At 39.9% G+C, this 21298-nt stretch overlaps 1 protein-coding gene across 1 annotated transcript in view; it reads left to right on the plus strand.

Moving 5' to 3' along the window:
- UBE2N (ubiquitin conjugating enzyme E2 N) overlaps positions 1 to 19884 on the plus strand; it is a 68534-nt gene extending 48650 nt beyond the window's left edge. Inside the window, exons 2-4 of the mRNA XM_073620177.1 lie at positions 776 to 1022; positions 9021 to 9161; positions 9984 to 19884. Coding sequence (XP_073476278.1) covers positions 776 to 1022; positions 9021 to 9161; positions 9984 to 10024 — 429 coding nt within the window. The 3' untranslated portion in view covers positions 10025 to 19884. The remainder of the gene's footprint in view (positions 1 to 775; positions 1023 to 9020; positions 9162 to 9983) is intronic.
- The last annotated feature ends 1414 nt before the right edge of the window (positions 19885 to 21298 follow it).

A 21298-nucleotide genomic window follows, 5' to 3' on the forward strand; every position in this document is an offset into this window, starting at 1 on the left:
AATGCCCAAAACTTAAGGGTATGGGCCATGTGTAAATTAATCATCCCCCCCCCCCCCCTGGTAAATTGAGGAAAGTGAAGAGTCATCAACCCTCTGCAAGTCACAATTTGGAGCATACATGAGGTTGGCTCTCTCTGACTCCCAGTAGCTGGAAAGTGCATTGAGGGAGCAAATGGAAGTCAAGTACGTCCATTTCATTATATAGTGTTCCATACCCACACTCGGTGATCTTGGATGATCTCCCCCCACCCCCCCCCTCCTTTTTTTTTTTAAGTGATCACATTCCCTCTGTTCTCAGCTGCCATAAGAGCTGTGGGGAGGAGAAGGAAAGACACAGCTTCTTGGTGAAAGACTGTGCAGAGGGGGCGTGTCAGGACAAGTCTAATCGTTGTATGAGAGCATGCTGAGTTCCCAGCATAGCTAGAGAACTGACCAGGCTGTGCTCTCCTGCTTAGTTTGGTCAGTGTTTAATAGGAAAGCTGAGGGACTGGCGGGAACACCAGGGATTTCACACAAAGGAAGCCTTACAAAGAGAACAAAATACTTTTTTAAACAAGTACATGGTACAACAGGCACATATCAGGAATATAAAATGCTGGGGTAACAAACACATTGCTGGACTCCTGAAAATGCTAATTACCTGGCTGTTTGATTTCAATACTTCTAAGTAAAATTGAAGTCCCCTGATGTTTTGATATGAATGTTTCTAGACCTTGGTTTTCTTTGCCAAGCGCATAAAATATACATGTTATATTAGTTGCTCCTTGTTTTACAGGAAACCCAGCGCTTAATGGCAGAACCAGTTCCTGGAATAAAAGCTGAACCAGATGACAGCAACGCACGGTATTTCCATGTTGTAATTGCAGGTCCACAGGATTCACCATTTGAAGGAGGAACATTTAAACTTGAACTATTCCTTCCTGAAGAGTACCCAATGGCAGCTCCTAAAGTACGTTTCATGACCAAAATCTATCATCCGAATGTAGACAAGTTGGGAAGAATATGTTTAGATATATTGAAAGGTAAGGCTTTATTTACTGCATTGCTCCAATTGAGTGCTCTTTTCTTTTTATATACAGCAAATGCAAACTCCTAACCAAGGGCGGTGCATTGTTTCCTTTCAGGTCCTTTGTTATATTCAGTAACTTTTTTATTTTGTAGCATTATCAGGCAGATATCCTTGTACTGTCCATGGACTGTTAAAAAGTCATGAGACATCACTGGCGGATGGATTACCTTTGTGTAAATAAAAAGAACCGCGCTTGACCTAAAAATATATAACTAGCAGCAGCTTATAGTGCGATCACACCAAAATAAATAGTCCAAAAAAGAAGAAAGCTGCGCTCAAACAAAACAGTCTATGTAATGACATCAGAGAGGTTTTAAAATCCTTCCAGAATAAACAGCACCGCCACCGTGTACTTTGAAGCAATAGTGACAATCCACCCTAGAAGTTAAAACCTGCTTACCAGATGGCAAGCATAAAAGGGCAGGTGGCTATAGCCCAGCCAAGGCCTTTTAGCTTGCTGGCACTCCCGGTGTTCGTATGGGGGGTAAAACTCCAAATTCACTTGCATTGCCACATGTCACCATTCACAACGAAAACCACGGATGACCCAGAAGGAAGAAGAACTCACCATAGTATAAAAATCCTTAGTTGTATAGTAGCGTTCGGTGTTTGTCAAATCTACGATCAATCCAAGGCCTAGCATTCCTTTGGCAGTGCTGAGTGGCGGAGAGGTGGCAGTCCGGTGGCGCTCTCTGACAGCCATTGGCACTCGAGTTCCAGGATCCCGGTTTATTGCCTTCAAAGTACCTCTGAAAGGGGCCACAAATCAACGTGTGACACAGACCCAGAAATTTACCCCTAAGGATTTGGTGACAGCAATTCGCAACCAAAATGAAGAACTTGGATTGATCGTAGATTTGACAAACACCGAACGCTACTATACAACTAAGGATTTTTATACTATGGTGAGTTCTTCTTCCTTCTGGGTCATCCGTGGTTTTCGTGGTGAATGGTGACATGTGGCAACGCAAGTGAATTTGGAGTTTTACCCCCCACACGAACACCGGGAGTGCCAGCAAGCTAAAAGGCCTTGGCTGGGCTATAGCCACCTGCCCTTTTATGCTTGCCATCTGGTAAGCAGGTTTTAACTTCTAGGGTGGATTGTCACTATTGCTTCAAAGTACACGGTGGCGGTGCTGTTTATTCTGGAAGGATTTTAAAACCTCTCTGATGTCATTACATAGACTGTTTTGTTTGAGCGCAGCTTTCTTCTTTTTTGGATGGATTACCTTTGTTTATAGTAAGCATTCAAATTCATGGTTTTATTTCAAAGAATAAATCTTTTGACTGCTATGGTTAGTGGCTTTTTGGTTTTTTTTGTTTATGGTCTACATTATTGGGTCTTGTTTAAATCAATTGCTTCCATTTAAAAATCAATATGGATAGTTCTCAACCGGAGAATGTTTGTGAAATCACATTCTCTGCTTTATAATAGACTCCTATGTGTTGTCATACTGTGTTTCATAATGGATCATTTTTTGTTATCAAGGGTTCCCTATATGCAACAGGGTCAGAGTTTATCAAGTTGTTTTATCCAAACAGCACCACCCGACCCCCCCCCCCCCCCCCTTCTAAATGTAAGTGGTAGTAACCTAGGGCACTCTCTGAAACCCTTTTCGAATATTGACTCCAAGGCATTTTTAGTGCTTATTGTGTTTACTAGTAATCACAGCTGTTATGAATATAACCCATTCATGACAGTATCATTGTAACTGCAATCAAAGTATTAAAAAGTGACAAACTCGCCATGCCTCTAACCAAATGTCTGACTGTCTACATTCCAAAAAGGTAATTTTGTGGGTATTTGTACTGTCCTTGCATTTTAAGGGCCCCAAGAAATGAGAGAGGCCTTCAAAACATCAGGATTGATGAATTTTCAAATATATATATATATATATATATATTTCTATCTATCGCTTAGTTTGAAGACGGGGTCTCAAACTGGCAGCCTTCCAGCTATTGCGAAACCCTCAAGGAGCTTACAATCTAAGGTCCCTACTCACATTTATACACACTAGGGACAATTTAGACAGGATGCAATTCACCTACCAGCATGTCTTTGGAGTGTGGGAGTAAACCTGAAACCCACACAGGGAGAACATGCAAACCCCAGGCAGGTAGTGTCGTGGTTGGGATTCGAACCAGCGACCCTTCTTACTGCTAGGCGAAAGTGCTACCCACTACACCACTGTGCCGCCCACTTATAGTTTTGCAACAGCTGGAGGCCCGCCAGTTTGAGACCCGTGCACTATAGCTTTCACATCAATTAAATAATATAAAATGCAGCGCTAGATAACAAAATATGTAATATATATATATATATATATATATATATATATATATATATATATATATATATATATATATATATATATATATATATATATATATATTAAAGTGCATAATTGTAAACAATTGTGCGCAAACTTAATTCAAAATATGATACAAATGCATGCAATGATATAAAGTCATTGGGATGAATATGGGTAAGTTCAGTTGAAGACCCAACGTGGTCTGCTGCATAGTCCACACTGTGAGCCGATAAGTAGGATCTAAAGCCTCGTACACATAGTATGATTGTTGGCCATTCGAGCATCTGATTTTGACGCCACCCTTTGGGCCCCTTCTGCTAATTTTGTGTTTGGTGAACATTGATTCCGAGCATGCGTGTTTGTGCTTTCGACTTTTGTGTGATGGATTTGTGTACTGACAATTCAAAAATCTGATGTCAAACTCTTGTCCGCTGAACATTTACTAGCCTGTCATCCAACATTTGTTGGCCAAAAGTTGGACAATTGTCAAAAGGTGCGTACTAACGCTAAGATTTTAGGACAACAGTCTGTCAACAGACAATCCCCTGCCAACAATTGTACCGTGTGTAGGAGGCTTTAGTCTGGAACCTAAAAGCAAAAGATAAACCTAGGTTGGTGTCAGATCACCCGGGATAGTGTGTCTTCCACTTGGGGTAAGGAATGGGTACTCTTACCAGAAACTGTGGATCCACTTGGCAGTGAGTCAGCCAAGCTTAGCGGTAGGAAACTGGAACTCCAGTACTGATCACCGAGTGTCCTGGCACAGCATGCAAAGATCCCATCCAATAGATATTCAAATGTGGGGGCCATAAACAGAAAGAATGCCTCTGCATAGCGTAGATCAAAAAGGATGGCTTTATTTAAAAGAACGGTACAAACATCTGAATGATGTGTGCAGATAAAATGTGATCACAGGTTCAAAAATTAAACTCCAGTTGAAGTCCAGTGGGGCAAAACGCGTCAGTTTTTCTAGTGATCACATTTTATCTGTACACATCATTCAGATGTTTGTACCTTTCTTTTAACTAAATCCATCCTTTTTGTGTAAAAAAAAAAAAACAAAAACATTTTTATTTGCGTACAGTGTTTCCTGACCGAGCAATTGCCAGTTAGTGACACAGGGCTGAATCCTAAGAGATCACTTCATAGCCCAAATAAAAATAAAAAAGAAATTGCGCTAGGTGCTAAACAAAAATGATGATAATAATGAAAATAAAACACTGTGAGGGAAATCCTGCAGCTAAAACACCATAACCCCAATACACGGGGACATGAAAAATATATCTCAAAGGACAGTGTAGCGCTGGACTAGTGATATAGTGAACATATATGTTATAAACACATGTAAATTATTATATCATGACCTAAAATTATTCAGTTATAAAATAAAAATAAAATGGTGAAAATTAAGTAGTATTAGCTAGTGTGAATCTGTACCCCAAAAGGGTGTATGCAAGAAAAAGGCACAAGTGCAAAATAATAAAAAATAAAATTCATAAGTGCAAAATAATAAAAATAAAGTTTATAAGTGTCATAAGTGAAAAATAAGTCCACAAAAAAGCCACTGCTGGGTGCGGGATTACGTGGTCCACCACTAGTTCAGCCCGCTACCAGATGGTAAAGTTGGAGGCTAACCAGAGAGCCTGCGACCGCCCTTACTCAGGGGGGGTCAAAACAGCCTTAGTAGTGGAAGATGGACTCCCGGGAACGTCTCACAATGGATTCCTTAGGCTGTCCTACCGGTCTCCTCGCCAAACGGTTGGTCCGCAGCAACGGGGACACCAGTACTGAGGGAATACTCCCAGGGGTTCCTTCCAGTGCTTCTTCCCAGATGGACCAGGCACAAATAAGCCACAAATCCTTCCTTACTACAGGGTGTTATCCACTTCAAAGCCCAAGTCTGAGTAGCTTGATTTTCATAATTTCCAATGTCTTAGCAATTTTTAGCTATGCCTTTTTTTTTATGTACATTTTGTTTTGATGAAAACTATTGTAAACCCTGTATTTAGCTGGTCCCAGAATGTCCGGTGGGAGCTGTACTTCTGCCTCCTCCCCTTAGCTGAAAGAACATTATGATGGATGCCAGTTAATGGTGTTTTGCCTCTCCCCTTTATCTGTGCTTTACCTTACACAGAGCACTGCATGTAAAGGAGCTGCAGCAGGTAGACTCCGTTTTTTGAATAGGTTTTTATCAAAGCAAACTGTGTATAAATGGGTTTAGGTACAAAATATGAAGACATCTGGAAGGTTATAATAAGCTATAGAAGTCATGGTGTCCAGAGCTGGACGTAAAGGAAAGCTATGTTGGTTGCAGAATAAATGACATCCTATGTATCCGTGAATTAGATACAGGCTCTTTTATTTAGTGAGTTTGTCACTAGTACTCGTATCTCCTTCTTATGTTAATGGATCACTGCCATGGTGTTAGCCCTTTTACTCCTCAAATCCAAATTTATCTGGTCATACCACTTCCAAAATCCTGGTCCATACCCCTAGAATTTCTTGCCTGCATTGCTTTATTATGCTACCACTCTCCATAACCTAGTAGCTTTGTTTGTCCTGCTTCTCCTTTCCATTATGGTATTTAGCTGTATTTGGTTACATCTAGAGGTTGAATTCTGAGTAGCTAATTCAAATGCAATCCATGTACATGTAGAAAGACTGGCTATTGAGAAACTAAAGCCGGCCATACACTACCGTTCAAAAGTTTGGGGTCACATTGAAATGTCCTTATTTTTGAAGGAAAAGCACTGTACTTTTAAATGAAGCTAACTTTAAACTAGTCCTAACTTTAAACAAATATACTCTATACATTGCTAATGTGGTAAATGACTATTCTAACTGCAAATGTCTAGTTTTTGGTGCAATATCTACATAGGTGTATAGAGGCCCATTTCCAGCAACTATCACTCCAGTGTTCTAATGGTACAATGTGTTTGCTCATTGGCTCAGAAGGCTAATTGATGATTAGCAAACCCTTGTGCAATCATGTTCACACATCTAAAAACAGTCTAGCTCCTTCCAGAAGCTACAAAACTGACCTTCCTGTGAGCAGATTGAGTTTCTGGAGCATCACATTTGTGGGGTCAATTAAACGCTCAAAATGGCCAGAAAAAGAGAACTTTCATCTGAAACTCGACAGTCTATTCTTGTTCTTAGAAATGAAGGCTATTCCATGCGAGAAATTGCAAAGAAATTGAAGATTTCCTACAACGGTGTGTACTACTCCCTTCAGAGGACAGCACAAACAGGCTCTAACCAGAGTAGAAAAAGAAGTGGGAGGCCGCGTTGCACAACTAAGCAAGAAGATAAGCACATTAGAGTCTCTAGTTTGAGAAACAGACGCCTCACAGGTCCCCAACTGGCATCTTCATTAAATAGTACCCGCAAAACACCAGTGTCAACATCTACAGTGAAGAGGCGGCTGCGGGATTTTGGGCTTCAGGGCAGAGTGGCAAAGAAAAAGCCATATCTGAGACTGGCCAATAAAAGAAAAAGATTAAGATGGGCAAAAGAACACAGACATTGGACAGAGGAAGACTGGAAAAAAGTGTTGTGGACGGATGCCAAAGGTGTGCAATGCTGTAATTGCTGCAAAAGGAGGATTCTTTGATGAAAGCAAAGTTTGATGTAAAAACAATGTTATTTCAAATACAAATCATTATTTCTAACCTTGTCAATGTCTTGACTCTATTTTCTATTCATTTCACAACGTATGGTGGTGAATAAGTGTGACTTTTCATGGAAAACACAAAATTGTTTGGGTGACCCCAAACTTTTGAACGGTAGTGTACGTGTATCAAAATGTGGCTGGTTCAGTAGGAACTGGCCGTGTTTTGATCCTTGTAAGGGTGAAAGTTGATCTGTCGAATGACTTCTGTCAGGGTGGATTTGATTTAAATCACTAGTAAAAAGGCTTGATTTAAATCATAATTTTTAAGGAGCAACTGTCATCTCTGTCCCGCAGCATCTCCTCCGACCTGCTGTTGACTCACCTACCCATTCACTTTAATGGGACGACTGGTGATGCAGCAGTGACACAACAAGGTGAGGGAGAGATGGCGGCAGCAGTTGAGTGGCTGCCCACTAACAGGCGCTGCCATGATGGATCTGAAATGACAGGTGCTCTTTTTAAATGCATGGACTTATTCTTGCTGGTAGTTAGAACCTTTAATATTTTCAAACAAAATTAGAATAATAAGCCGTCAGGTTAGTAAAACAGCGATATCAGAACCGATTCAATCATACAGTTTGTAGTGTACATAGATTTGCAAAACAATGGTATAAAGGAATATTCCTGAACTTTGTTTTATCTCATGGTTACTGTGAAATTGTGTGAATGCATCAATGCAGTGCATGTTATCTCAGCTTGCAGAGCTTGAATTAATTGAATGAGTTTACCAAAAATGTAAATATTGCAGAATATACAGCCTCATGCTACATAACTAAGCTCCATTTCATGCTTAATAAATGAACTTATTAATGTATCTTAAATTGAAAAAGATCTTTTAGATTTCTACTCCAAAAGCATTTTATTTAAAAAAAAATTATAATCAAAAAAATAATTAATATCCACCCTGACTTCTGTACAGCCTCCCTGACTGACGCTTGGCTGCTCGATTAGCACCACGGGCTATAGTCTGCACCACTCATCAGTGTATTCTGATGGCGGGGAATCTGCCGGTTGAACAAAAAATAACTATTTCTTCCTATGGGCTGCCTAACTGACATGAAATGCCTTTCTTGAGCTCATAGGGTAAAGTTCAAACCTGCAGTAAAGTGATTGTTAATTTTTGCAGAGAGAGTTTTCATTTGAAGCATAAAGCTTGGTCATGGACATTGGAGTGTGTGGGCAAGATCAGGCAGGCAATGGGTTTCTCACCTCTGATCGCTGCTTCCTTGGATGATCCTTGTCCAGGAATTCCTGCTGGCGAGCCATAGTTATTAGAACGCTAGTTGTCTTAGTCTTCTTGGTCAGTGGCTCAAAATAATAAAAACATAGGATGAGCATGACATCCAGGAATCTAGCATTCAGTTCTGTTATGACAGCCTGCATAATTCTGAGCCAATTTTTCTTTAGAAATGTTCAAAATAACTATCAGGAGAACCTGCTTTGTGTGTTTTCTGTGAGAAGAATGAACTTGTAGGCATAGATATTGTAAATCTCCCTGCTGTCTACAAATCTACTATAAAAATGTCCTGCCTGCGTGTGTTGTTTTGAAATGTGAACTGCTGGTTCCTGTCATGGGCTGAAAATGTAGAGCTGAGAGACTTGTCTGCTAGAAGGTATAATTGAACTGGAGCAGTAAGGAGGCCTTTCCAGAATACAAACTAGTCCTATATGAAGATTCATACTACTCCAATTCAAAATATTCCATTAGTAAAATGCTCTTCAAAAACAAAGTATATCTAAAGCCAGAAGGGACAATTGCATGCATTAAGGTAAAAAAAACTCTCTTAGCCTTTAGAACCACTTTAAGCTGTTAGGACTATTCTAAACATTGTTTTTGTAGGAAGTGTATTAATGTTGATTTGAAGAATACAGTGTTTGACTGTTTAGCATTTATGTGTATGAAGACCATGTTTATTTTTCTCTCTGACAGTGCATTGAGTGTCTTTTTGTTCTCATTTGTCTGTAGATAAATGGTCTCCAGCTCTGCAGATCCGTACAGTGCTTCTATCAATTCAGGCTTTGTTAAGCGCACCCAATCCAGACGATCCATTAGCAAACGATGTAGCTGAGCAGTGGAAGACAAATGAAGCCCAAGCTATCGAGACAGGTATACTTGCACAAGGGCATAATTTCTAGTTTATTAGAGCCACAGATTAACTATAGTCTTGCTGCTTGCTTTGTCTTAGAAATCCCTTGATTTGCACATATTAATCATATTTAACTTACCTTGCTGCTGAGTGGTCACCCTGCTGATTTTGCCATATAGAGTAACTCTTCCTGTATTAAACTTTACCCCTAATCGTGCCATCATTTTTATACATGCATACTGTCCTGATATGCCCAAGTGTTCTAGGCTGTAATGGCGACACTGCAATGGAGTGATTCTGCCACTTCCAGTGAATCTTCCTGTGACATAGCGCCACTCCCCCCACCTATAAAAGCTGGTTCACAGAATAGTACTCCCCTCCCTAGGAGATATCATTTAAAGCAGGGATATGCAATTAGCAGACCTCCAGCTGTTGCAGAACTACAGGTCCCATGAGGCATTGCAAGACTCTGACAGCCACAAGCATGACACCCAGAGGCAGAGGCATGATGAGACTTGTAGTTTTGCAACAGCTGGAGGTCTGCTAATTGCATATCCCTGAGTTTAAAATGATGAAGCAGGGTCATGTGACCTGGTGTTAGGTGATAATTTTATGGTAATTTTACAATTTGAAGAAATCTTTTTCAAGTACTAAGTTTTCCTGTTGAATAGCAAGTTACTAGAGAGATGCTATAGGCCAGACAGAACAATGCAAATAACCATAACTTAAACCGCATAATGTCTTTTTTTCAATCTTGATCATAATACACTTGGTTTGATGAATGGTCCTATTGTGATATTGATGGTAACACATTTTTCCTTTCTTCTTTTTATTCCTTGCAGCCAGAGCATGGACTAGGCTATACGCCACGAATAACGTTTAAACTCCTCTTGCTCTTCAGGTGTGCATCACTTCTTCGGTTCTGCCAAGATTTCTTCCTTATATTTTTCTTTGCGTTCAATGGACACAGTCTTAAAAAGAAAAAAATAAATAAAAATACAGAATAAAAAAAAAAGCCCAGACATGGTCAGTCTTTGGTGATTAAGTGCACAATAGCAGATCTCATGTCTTGTTCTGATTCACTTGTAGCGCATGAGCAGAGGCAGTAGATTATCATCAGCATGTTCCTTAACATTTAAGAGGTGGCAAGACCTCTGTAACTTTCCATTTTAGCATCATAATTTCAGTGTGAGCACTGTGAATGGAAATAGTCTAGGGTTGTTGCAGTATCCTATTTTTTTTTCTTCCCCTTTTAACAAATGGATACCTCCTTTTTATTAATATTGTTTGAAAAAGGCTAACTTGTCTGTAGTATGTTGGCCCCCTAGCTCGCTTCTGTAGACAGACAAGCTTTCCCGAAGACACAAAAAAAAAGTTGTGAATCCAGTGTGACTCCTATTAAATTATAACTAACTTCTCTTTTTGAGTGTTAAACCATCCAAAGCTTGTGACCATTTTGTATGGCTTGTCTTGGAAATCTGTAAATCTTATGTTTTAGTAAAATATTTTTTTTTGTTATTCTACTTTTGCCTTTGTACAGTTTTTTTTTTTTTTTTTTTTCCTTATTTTTCTTTAACGTATACAAACTTGACAAATATTATATTAAGTGTAAAAGGGATGCTCAGCAAAGCAGACCTGTATTTTGTTGCTGAGCTGTGAATATTGTTAGGTTTGTTCGAATTCTAATTACCTTGGCATAACAGTGAGATGATTTGCTGAATAGTCCTCCAATCAGGGTGCTATGTTCAAATGTGAATTTTACAGAAGAATGCCACCTATTTTAGGGCATTGGAGATCTCTTCCTGGTATGTAATGAGCTGCAGTCCACTTCCTGTCTTTCCTAAAGTGACTCCATAGAGTAGGGAGGTCTAGTGTCCACTTCCCAAGAACTCATGTGTGGTCCAGATTTAGAGACTGGCCCCTTTCACATAAGGCCTCACACATTTGTCTTGCCTTGTCACAAATTCCCTGTACATAGAATTAAGTGTACATTAGGAGAAGCCCTCAAACCCCAACATCCTCATGAACAAATTTAAACATGGAATAACTATAAAAAATGTCTTCTTTTATGGTATTAACTCAGAGAATTAAATGTACTCTTGTATAGAGTTTTCAATTTTTTTCTTTGTATTTACAAAGTCTTTCAATGCACCTCTGATTGCTAACTTATCAGATGACATGTCATTGCAGCCTGAAGTGTACTTCTCACTTTCAGAATGTAAATTGGCATAACCTAGCTTGGCTTCTAATCAGTGATCTATGAAAGATAGTTGTGGATATGATCAAATCAGCATAGGTAAGACATGATTTCATTTCTAGTAGTGGAGCATGCTGCAGAGATATTCTACTGTAACATCTGTATGCTTTTAAAGGTTTTTTCAGGGTTATAATATGGAATCTGCCATCTAATTTTACAGCCAGCAAGTCTGTGTCCAATCTGCACCTTTTTTTGTTCAGGGTTAGCGACTCGCTATTTAGGGAAGCAAAGAGGAGGTTGACAGACCCAAGTCTTGCATCTTTAAAAGAAAATCAATAATCTCAGATGCTATCTTGCTATCCAGAGAAGTTTCCTTTAGTCCACATTTACACCCAAGTGTCCCATTTTTTCAAGTGTTTTTTTTTTTTTCAAACGTTTTTTGGAGCAGAATTGAAAGTTTTTGCAGCTTTTGTCAGGCGTTTTTTGAGGCATGTGGAATGCTGCATGAAAAGGGGGCAGAAAGCTGCTGTTTTAGCAGAAAACGCATGACAAAACGCTTAAAAGCTCATGTTGTGCTTTTTAGGCATTTCCATTGAAGTGTATGGGGACAAAAAACGTTTTGTTTCTGCCTGAAAAGTAGTTTGTGTACTTTTTTGAGCAGCAGGCGTTTTGCTACAAGCAACAGGACGCTCCAGATGTGAACAAAGGCTATTAAAAACGATCGATTTTTGTTTGTTCGAGTGTTTTTGAGCTTCAAAAAGCTCAAGTGTGAATGAGGCATAAGGCTCTGTTCACACACAGGCGTTTTGAAAGGAACTTCTTTTGGGCAACAATCGCGGCAGAATTGTACTGCGTTTTTAGGTGCCATTAAAATAAATGGCACCTGAACAGGCTGATGTGCATTTTGACATTTTAACAGCGCCTTTTGAAATCGCGGGCTGAATCGTGGCGATTCGGCCCGGCGATTCAAAATGCCTATGTATGAACGGAGCCTTAAGGAAGAGTCATTCTTTATAGAACAGGTACGTAATATGAGAACATGAGCAGGTGGTGGCAGGCGAATTGTAACCATTTATGTTCATGAACTCGGCTAATATTTGGCATATGGTAAATTTTAAGAAGTCCCTGTTCATTTATCAGGAGCTCCATGTAAACCTATTGCTGGGATGGGGTAGGGGTGTAAATATTTCTTGCCATTTAGTCTTCCCATTTTCCTTTCGAATATAACTTATCTGCCAGTCATTGGCCACTTATGGCATAGGACTAAAATGCATTTCCTCACATGAACCTGTGTAGAAACCTCTACCCAATGTGCCTAGGTGAAATTTGCTTCCAAGCATTTTGCAGCACTCTTGAAGTTATGTTGTTGCATCCCAAACCAAAATGCAAACATGTCACGAGAGAGATGAGGGCTGCATTGCTGACTGACTTCAGAAATGGTAGATGCTTAGCTTTCATGCTGAACTAGTGGCTTCAATACTTGGCCTGGAACAATGTATAGTAGGTCAAAACCTCCGACAAAAGTAGATTCCCATATTTACATTTGAAGCCGGAGATTCAGCAAGACAGCCAGGCTAGTAGAATTTTCAGAGGCATCAATAATCGCAACTTTCATGTTTCTCAAGACCAATTTTCTTTAAAATTTGTTGGAAATGTAGAATTAAATTCAAACCATGCATTAACGGGCTCTCGAATGACTCGCAACCCTTTATCCACTGGAGTTTACTTTCCAAGCCTCTGCCCTTCTAGAGCACTGTGAGTGTAAAAGGATATTACTTTTTCCTAGTTCTGGTTTCGGGACATTTGCATAGGGTTATAGTAAGCTCTGTCTTGCAAACAGCTCACCTTTGTTAACAGAACCCACCCCATTGCCTTTAAGCACCATCACTTTTCTATATGGCCTCTCTAAAGCCATCTGTTAGTGGGAAGAGTTTAGTGCTATTGATAATGATGCTCTGCGATGCTGAATTGACAAATCGGCTCCTGTTTCACAGGGATCCTTGGGATTAAAACATGTCTTTTAAATATGGTTCCCACACAAAACTGCAACAATGAAAATACAAAATACCCTTACCCTCATCCTTGGGAATCTTTTTACCACTCACAGGGAAACTATAGTGTATTTTAGGTGGGCACATATTTATCATTCTGCTCACCATGAGGTGTGCACTGTTTTTGGTAGGTTGGCAGACCCATATATTTAATTTGTGTGATGGATTTGTAAATCACAACCAGTTGTGTGGCTTTGAAAAGCAGAAGGCAGATAGAATGAGCAGATGGCTCTACTCCTATGTACATGTATAATTGCTAACTGTATACAGTGAGGGGAAAAAAGTATTTGATCCCCTGCTGATTTTGTACATTTTACCACTGACAAATGATCAGTCTATAATTTTAATGGTAGGTTTATTTTAACAGTGAGAGACAGAATAACAAACAAATCCAGAAAAACGCATTTCTAAAAAGATATAAATTGATTTGCATTTTAATGAGTGATATAAGTATTTGACCCCTTCGCAAAACACGACTTAGTACTTGGTGGCAAAACCCTTGTTGGCAATCAGAGGTCAGACGTTTCTTGTCGTTGGCCACCATGTTTGCACACATCTCTGGAGGGATTTTGTCCCACTCCTCTTTGCAGATCCTCTCCAAGTCATTAAGGTTTCGAGGCTGACGTTTGGTAACTCGAACCTTCAGCTCCCTCCACATATTTTCTATGGTATTAAGGTCTGGAGACTGGCTAGGCCACTCCAGGACCTTAATTTACTTATTGTCATGCTGGAATACCCATCCAGGACCCATTTTCAATGCCCTGGCTGAGGGAAGGAGATTCTCACCCAAGATTTGACAGTACATGGCCCTGTCCATCATCCCTTTTAATGCGGTGAAGTTGTCCTAGTTGTCCTGTCCCCTTAGCAGAAACCCCCCCCCCCAAAACATAATGTTTCCACCCCCATGTTTGACGGTGTTCTTGGGGTCATAGCCAGCATTCCTCCTACCCCAAGCACGGCGCAATGAGTTGATGCCAAAGAGCTTGATTTTGGTCTCATCTGACCACAACACTTTAACCCAGTTCTCCTCTGAATCATTCAGATGTTCATTAGCAAGCTTCAGACGGGCCTGTACATGTGCTTTCTTGAGCAGGGGAACCTTGTGGGCGCTACACGATTTCAGTCCTTCGTGGCGTAGTATGTTACCAATTGTTTTCTTGGTGATTATGGTCCCATCTGCCTTGAAATCATTGACAAGATTCTCGTGTGTCCTTCTGGGCTGATTCCTCACCCTTCTCATGATCATTTAAACTCCACAAGACGAGATCTTGCATGGAGCCCCAGACCGAGGGAGATTTACGGTTCTTTTGTGTTTCTTTCATTTGCCAATAATAAACGCACAAACTGTTCTCACCCTCTCTCAAAGCTGCTTGCCGATGGTCTTGTAGCCCATTCCAGCCTTGTGTAGGTCTACAGTCTTGTCCCTGACATTCTTTGATAGCTCTTTGGTCTTGGCCATGGTGGAGAGATTGGAATCGAATTAATTTGCTTCTGTGGACAGGTGTCTTATACAGGTAACAAGCTGAGATTAGGAGCACTCTGAGAAGATACCTGGGAGCCAGAAGTCTTGCTGATTGATAGGGGATCAAATACTTATTTCACTCACTTAGAATGCAAATCAATTTATAACTTTTTTGAAATGCGTTTTTCTGGATATTTTTGTTCTGTCTCTCACTGTTAAAATAAACCTACCATTAAAATTATAGATTGATCATTTCTTTGTCAGTGGGCAAATGTACAAAATCAGGGGATCAAATACTTTTTTTTCCCCGCACTGTATATGTAACAAAAAACCTTCATAACAGTAAGATTTACATTAAGCTGATCACATTCATGTATATATCTAAAATTATGTAAAAAAAAGTTTTAGGTGTACTGTCTGTTGGGTAAGCATGTGTAATGTAATTGGAGATAAAAGGTGTTCACTAGAAACATGTGGCTGGTGGTATGAAGTCTTGTGATGCATTCCGTTGTCGGTGACATTTCATGTCGAACAAGCTGTAGTCATGGATTGACATGTGAGCCATAAATACAGAAGAGTACTAATACCTCTTATTAGATGAGGAAGAGGCTACCCCTGTTGAGCTCTTATTTGGGTAGTTCTAGTTTCTTGGCTATCATGCCACCCTTATTCCTCAGTAGTTTGAATCTTTCCAAGTGCAAGATTGTGAATAAGGACTAATGAATTCTCTGACTCTCCTGACCTGCATGTCAGTGACTCAAAATATTAAAATCCTATAGGCAGATTAACAATTGGCAAGCATTCCTAATTCAGCAATGGCAGGCCCTATATTTTTCCCATCACAGATGAAACTGATGCTGAGCTGTTTCGGCGGGGGTCACTATATCTTTTTCTTTAGACTGAAAAACATCTTTGATTTTGGGTATAGCAATCAGGTACTCTAGTGAGATTTCCTTTTTCATGTTTCAGTTTTCATGAGGTAGTCAATTTTATAAGGATCAGATACTCTGGCCCTTAAAGTGGTTGTAAACTTAGACATGCAATATGAACATAGGCTATCCCTCTTATAGTGTGTACTTTGTCTCAGTTAAAACCACTAAGGCCTCATGCACACAGGGTGTTTTTACAGCTGCTTTTAGCAGCGTCGGACGTGTTTTTTGTTTTGTTTTGTTTTGTTTTGTTTTGTTTTGTTTTTTTTTGTTTTGTTTTTTTTTACAGCTTAAAAACGCCTCTGTTATTCTATGGCCTCATGCGCGTGCACACACAGGCTTTTAGGAGCTGTAAGTGGCATAGGCCTTAAGCATAAGCTGCTAAAATTAAAAAAAACTCAGGGCCAGTGCTTTCCTGGAGCAGCAGTGTTAAACTGACGCGTGTTAACGCTGTATACGGCATCAAGCATTTTTAAGCTGTAGTAATTGGATTTGAGAGTAGAAAAAAAGAGGGCAGAAAGAGGCTGCTAAACTAAACGCGCATTAACGCCAATACAAAATCTTTCTAAAAGCACCTTTTTTACAGCTGCTTTTTCCTGGCATCAGAACTGGCTTTGCAGCCCGTTTTTTCAAATGCCCTGTGTGCATGAGGACTAAGTGCCATTTCTGTCTGCTGCTTAATTTCTCAATCAGCAGAAGTCCCTTCTGATGAATTTTCTTGACACCAAGAGAAAAAAGGTGACAGGGTAGGTACCTTCAGATGACTGACAGCCCTGGCTCTGTTCCTGTGTGCTGTGTGAAAGGGGGTGTCCCCCTAACTGATATAATTAGCTCCCCACCCCCGGCTTTTCAGGGCTGAGAGATCCTGTGTAAACTCTGCACTTTGAATGTGTAGGGGAAAGACAGCTGTAGATAACCAGGTATAACCTAATGTAGCAGGATTTGTTTCATCTCTGTGTATCACCTGAGGCAGTCACTTCACTGGGTATATATAAGGGGTTGCAACCACTTTAACATAACAATGAGCTGATGCGTGGGTTCTATGTAGGGGTGCAATCCCATTGGCACTTGCCTTAGTGGGAACAATTAAGGGGTGACCATGTTTACACATATATTCCTGGGTTGTAAATTGAAACTAGCTAGTATCATGACAGCCTAAAACGTTCCTGAAGTTGCACTATATTTAGATCTGCTGTTAGAGGCAAAATCCCGGCATACATGTAAGCGGCTTAACTAAACTGATTGTAACCTGAAGGAAACGTTGAAAGCCACAATTTTAAATTAGTTTTGACGAAAGTTCAATCTATCAGTATCAATTTATAGTAAAGATATGGCATACTGTAATGACCATAATATTTTTTACTAAATGGTGTGCCATAAATAATGAAATCTGGAGTGAGGTGTTTCTTTTCTTTCACCTACCAGTTTACAGTCATAGGGTGCTCTGGTTGGGTAATGTGAAAAATAACCATTTGTATTAGTGTGCTGCTAACCATTGCTTTAACCTGCTTGCCCAAGCTGTGTTTTTTTGTAGCTTAAGATATGGCTTTGCACCACTAAAATGGCAAGTTGACAGACCTATTCAAGTTTGCACACATTTTAAGTGGTTTTAGTTTTTGTATATTTTCTTGAACTTTACTGTTCTTTCATTTCTCTCCCTTACAGCCTTAATTCTGTCCATTTTGTTTTCTAAGCTGTCCCTTGAAACATGTGTATGGTGTTATTGATAGTTCCTTTTAACTTTAAACCAGTGCTTCATATGATTTCATTTGTTATCTGTTATCTGTCATAGTCAATATATTGCAAATGATGCAATGGTCAACAAGTAGTTGAAATTGCTTTTAAATGTTCTGTAAAGTACTTGAATGTGTACAGGCATGGATGAGCAACCCTGAATGCAGACAGATTGCGTTAAGGGTTGCTTATCTGTACCAGTACTCATGCAAAAGCCGGGTGTGTGGCGACATGCGTACAGCTACAGCCTGTCATAGGTATTGATTTACTAAAACTGGAGAGTGCAAAATCTGGTGCTGCTGTGCATGTTGGCCAGTCAGATTCTAACTTCAGCTTGTTCAATTAAACTTTAGCAAAACAAAAAAACTGGAAGCGGATTGGTTTCTATGCAGAACTGCACCAAATTTTGCGCACTCCAGTTTTAGCAAATCAACCCCATAGTCATACAGGCAGCTGTAGGCAAATATCTGCCGTTCCTGGCCATGTAAACACCTTCAAACTCTATGGTCCTCTGCATTGGTGTAAGGGCTTCATGTACACCTGGCAGTTCCTAAACTTGAGTTTAGGAGCTTTTGGCATTTTTTGTTTTTTTTTGCCAAAGCTGTGTCCATGCACACATAGGCTTTTAGCAGAGTTTAGGAGCTGCCGTATTTAGGTTAAGGTAAACCTACCTCTCCTGAACGTGGAAGAAACGAGTTTAGGATAGGAAAGTTTTGTCTACCCGCCATGGGAAAATGTAAAACGTGGCAACACGGTTTGCGTTTTTACCACGGTCCAGGAAGGCTAGTGTACATGTAGCCTTAACAAGGCCTTCTAGGTTGGTGAAGAAACTGTTTAATCCTATTTAAGTAGGCACTCCAGCTTGGTGTTTGGAGCATCTGCATGTTTGGTGGAGCAATGCATGAAAACATCTGATGTTTGTGTATTGTGAGCCTATTGATGTGTGGCTTAGAACTTGTAATAGTGGAAATAAAAATTTAATAGAAAGAGAAAACCTCTATACAAAACCCTTAGATTAGTAAAAAAATTCAAGTGTACCTACAGTGCTTATATATATATTTTTTATTTTTTTTCTCTCATCCTGTCTTGTCAGAGTATCAATTTAAATGGGTAAAACTTTGTATTCTCAGCATGGTCATTTGAATTCCCACAGAGGTACAGTACAGATTTGATTTGGGTAACAGGAACCCATCAGGATAAAAATATGCAATTTGCCACAGCTGACTTTAGTTTTTTAATTTTCAAGCTTTGAGACTTCTTTGTCCCCCCTGTCACTACTTAGTCATTGACAAAGATTCAGCCATTGAGGTATAGGGCACGTGATATGTACACACGGTTGTCCTAGGTCAGAGACTTTCTGTGTAGTGAAGGAAGGACAATAGTGACAACTAACTCTATTTCTTCACTGATTGAATTGAATTTTCACCTACATAGAGGGTGGCAGTTCGGTTATTTACAGCCCTCAGCTTGTTAACTTGCATAAAAAAGCCAAGGTCATTGTGAAAGTGAGGCTCTTATACTATATCGGCTGTCTTGAGACAAGCTAATTGATAGGTGAAAGTGCTGCCACAGATATCTGTTCAGTTCTATGAACATCTGTGGTATACCCTTCTCTAACAACCAGTCTGTCAGCACAATGGATTACAAACCAGGACTTGGAGTTCTTGACACAACCTTTTGGCTTTTTTTTTTGTTTGTGAATAAGTAGAAAGAGTTTAACTATATCTTAAGAACTTATAAACTGTAGACGGTGTAAACCTGGTTCTGCAACGTTTTATGGGTGAACTTCTTAGCTTTTTATAGAAATATTTGTTGGTGTAGCTTGGCAAGTAAAACCGGCATCCACTTCTTTTATATAAATCAGTTTGTTGCACTTGAAAATAATCCTTACACATCACATAGAAACATCTACAGTATGGGCTAACTGAATTTATCACTAGTCCTCTTTGCAAATGTTACTTGTGCAGAACACCTGCAAGGCTGTTTTTCTTATTTGTATGGAGAAAACCTCACACTCCAAATAGTTTGTAAATAGTTCATAGAGATTTGTAACCTAAAAAGTAGTTGACCAGTGAGTTGAATGTGTTTTTCTGCATGCAAGTCAACACCGGTTATCTGAGCGCTGAACGCAATAGATTTTTTATCTTTGTCCAGTCTGGAACAGTGTTCCAAGAAAGCATTTTTCATACACACAAGTGTCCTGTGAAATGGTCCTGAGATTCTAACTTGCTCATGCAGACCTATATATGTTTATAATTCTTTAAATTAATGTAACACTCTGTGACAGTTCATTATGAATGTTTTAGAACTTCTCTTATAATGGCATGTCTCAATGTAAGATAACATTATAAATAAAAAGGAAGAACATGGTTTGAGTCCTGCTTTTCTTCCAGGGATTTCAACTTTTCTTTTGTAGAAATGCAGTTTGCTTTGGTAAATGGTCATCTTTGCGGTCCATAATAAACATAGCATGGTTTTTCAGAAGCAGCGGTGGAAATTTTATATTTTTTTTTTTTTTTACAGGTCAGTCAGATGTTCAAACAACTTTTGTGAGCCTACGGTCACATCCAAAGTTCTATGTTGTGATGGAAAGTAGTCCCTAAAGTGTTACTAAACCCAGGACCCTGCATTCACTATATCTGGTCTCCCACAGTACACAGAACATGGAAATGCAAATATTTTAGGGCCCATTCACACCTGAGTGTTTTTCAGCTTGTAAAACGTTCATCTCAAAAAGTTCCAAAACGCCCAACAAGCAAAATCCCATTCATTTGAATGGCCCCTGTTCACATCTGAGCATTCTGTCGCCTGAAGCTCAAAAAAGTACATGAGCTTTTTAGGCAGCTTACAGGCATTTTCTGCTTTTTTCATTGGTGACCTTTTGACCTGTACAAAATGGCAGTAAAATCTTTCTGCCTGAAAAGGATATGCTCAGGTGTGAATGCAGCCTTAGTAAATATAAACTGCTAAATACCTTTTCTCATCAGCACTATATAATAGTCTTGTGACTTCTATCAGTATCAGGCTGAGCACTGGTTAAAGTTTTTGTAGGAAGAGTTTTCATTCTCTGACTGTCCTATGAGGTTGCAGGTCCTTTGACCCTCTGTCTGGACAGTGCTGATCACATACAAGCTCCCAAGGGGGGAAAAAAAACTTTTGGCAATACACACCAAACTGAGCATGTGCAGAGTGCCCCCAAGGCTTGGGGACTGTAGAAGGAGGAGGATCAAACAGAATTTTTAAACAATGAGTATAACAAGCATGCTTTACTGCATATACAGACTTATTTTTACTGTTGTGGTTTTAGTAACACTTTAACTGCTTCCCGACCATGCCACGCAGATATACGGTGGCACAATGGCTCTCCTGGGCGAAATCCCATACGGGTATGTCCTACCCTTTTTCGGCCACCAGAGGGCGCATGCCCGCTGGGCACGATCGCTGCCTGCCATGCACGATTGCGTGCACGAGTGACAGCACTGGGATTTGTATGTGTAAACACAAATCCCTGTGCTGTCAGAGGAGCCATATTGTTTGTTCCTACAAAGTAGGAAAAACGATGTCTCCTCTCCTAGTCACTCCCATCCCCACACAGAACACAGTGAGGGAACACACAACCCCTTGATCGCCCTCGGTGTTAACCCCTTCCCTGCCCATGGACATTTACACAGTATTCTGTGCATTTTTATAGCACTGATCGCTGTTTAAATGCCAATGGTCCCAAAAAAAGCGTCAAAAGTCTCCGATATGTCTGTCGCAATACCACTAAAAATCACAGATCGCC

This window comes from Aquarana catesbeiana, linkage group LG03, assembly GCF_042186555.1.
Source record: "Aquarana catesbeiana isolate 2022-GZ linkage group LG03, ASM4218655v1, whole genome shotgun sequence".
NCBI lineage: Eukaryota > Metazoa > Chordata > Amphibia > Anura > Ranidae > Aquarana > Aquarana catesbeiana.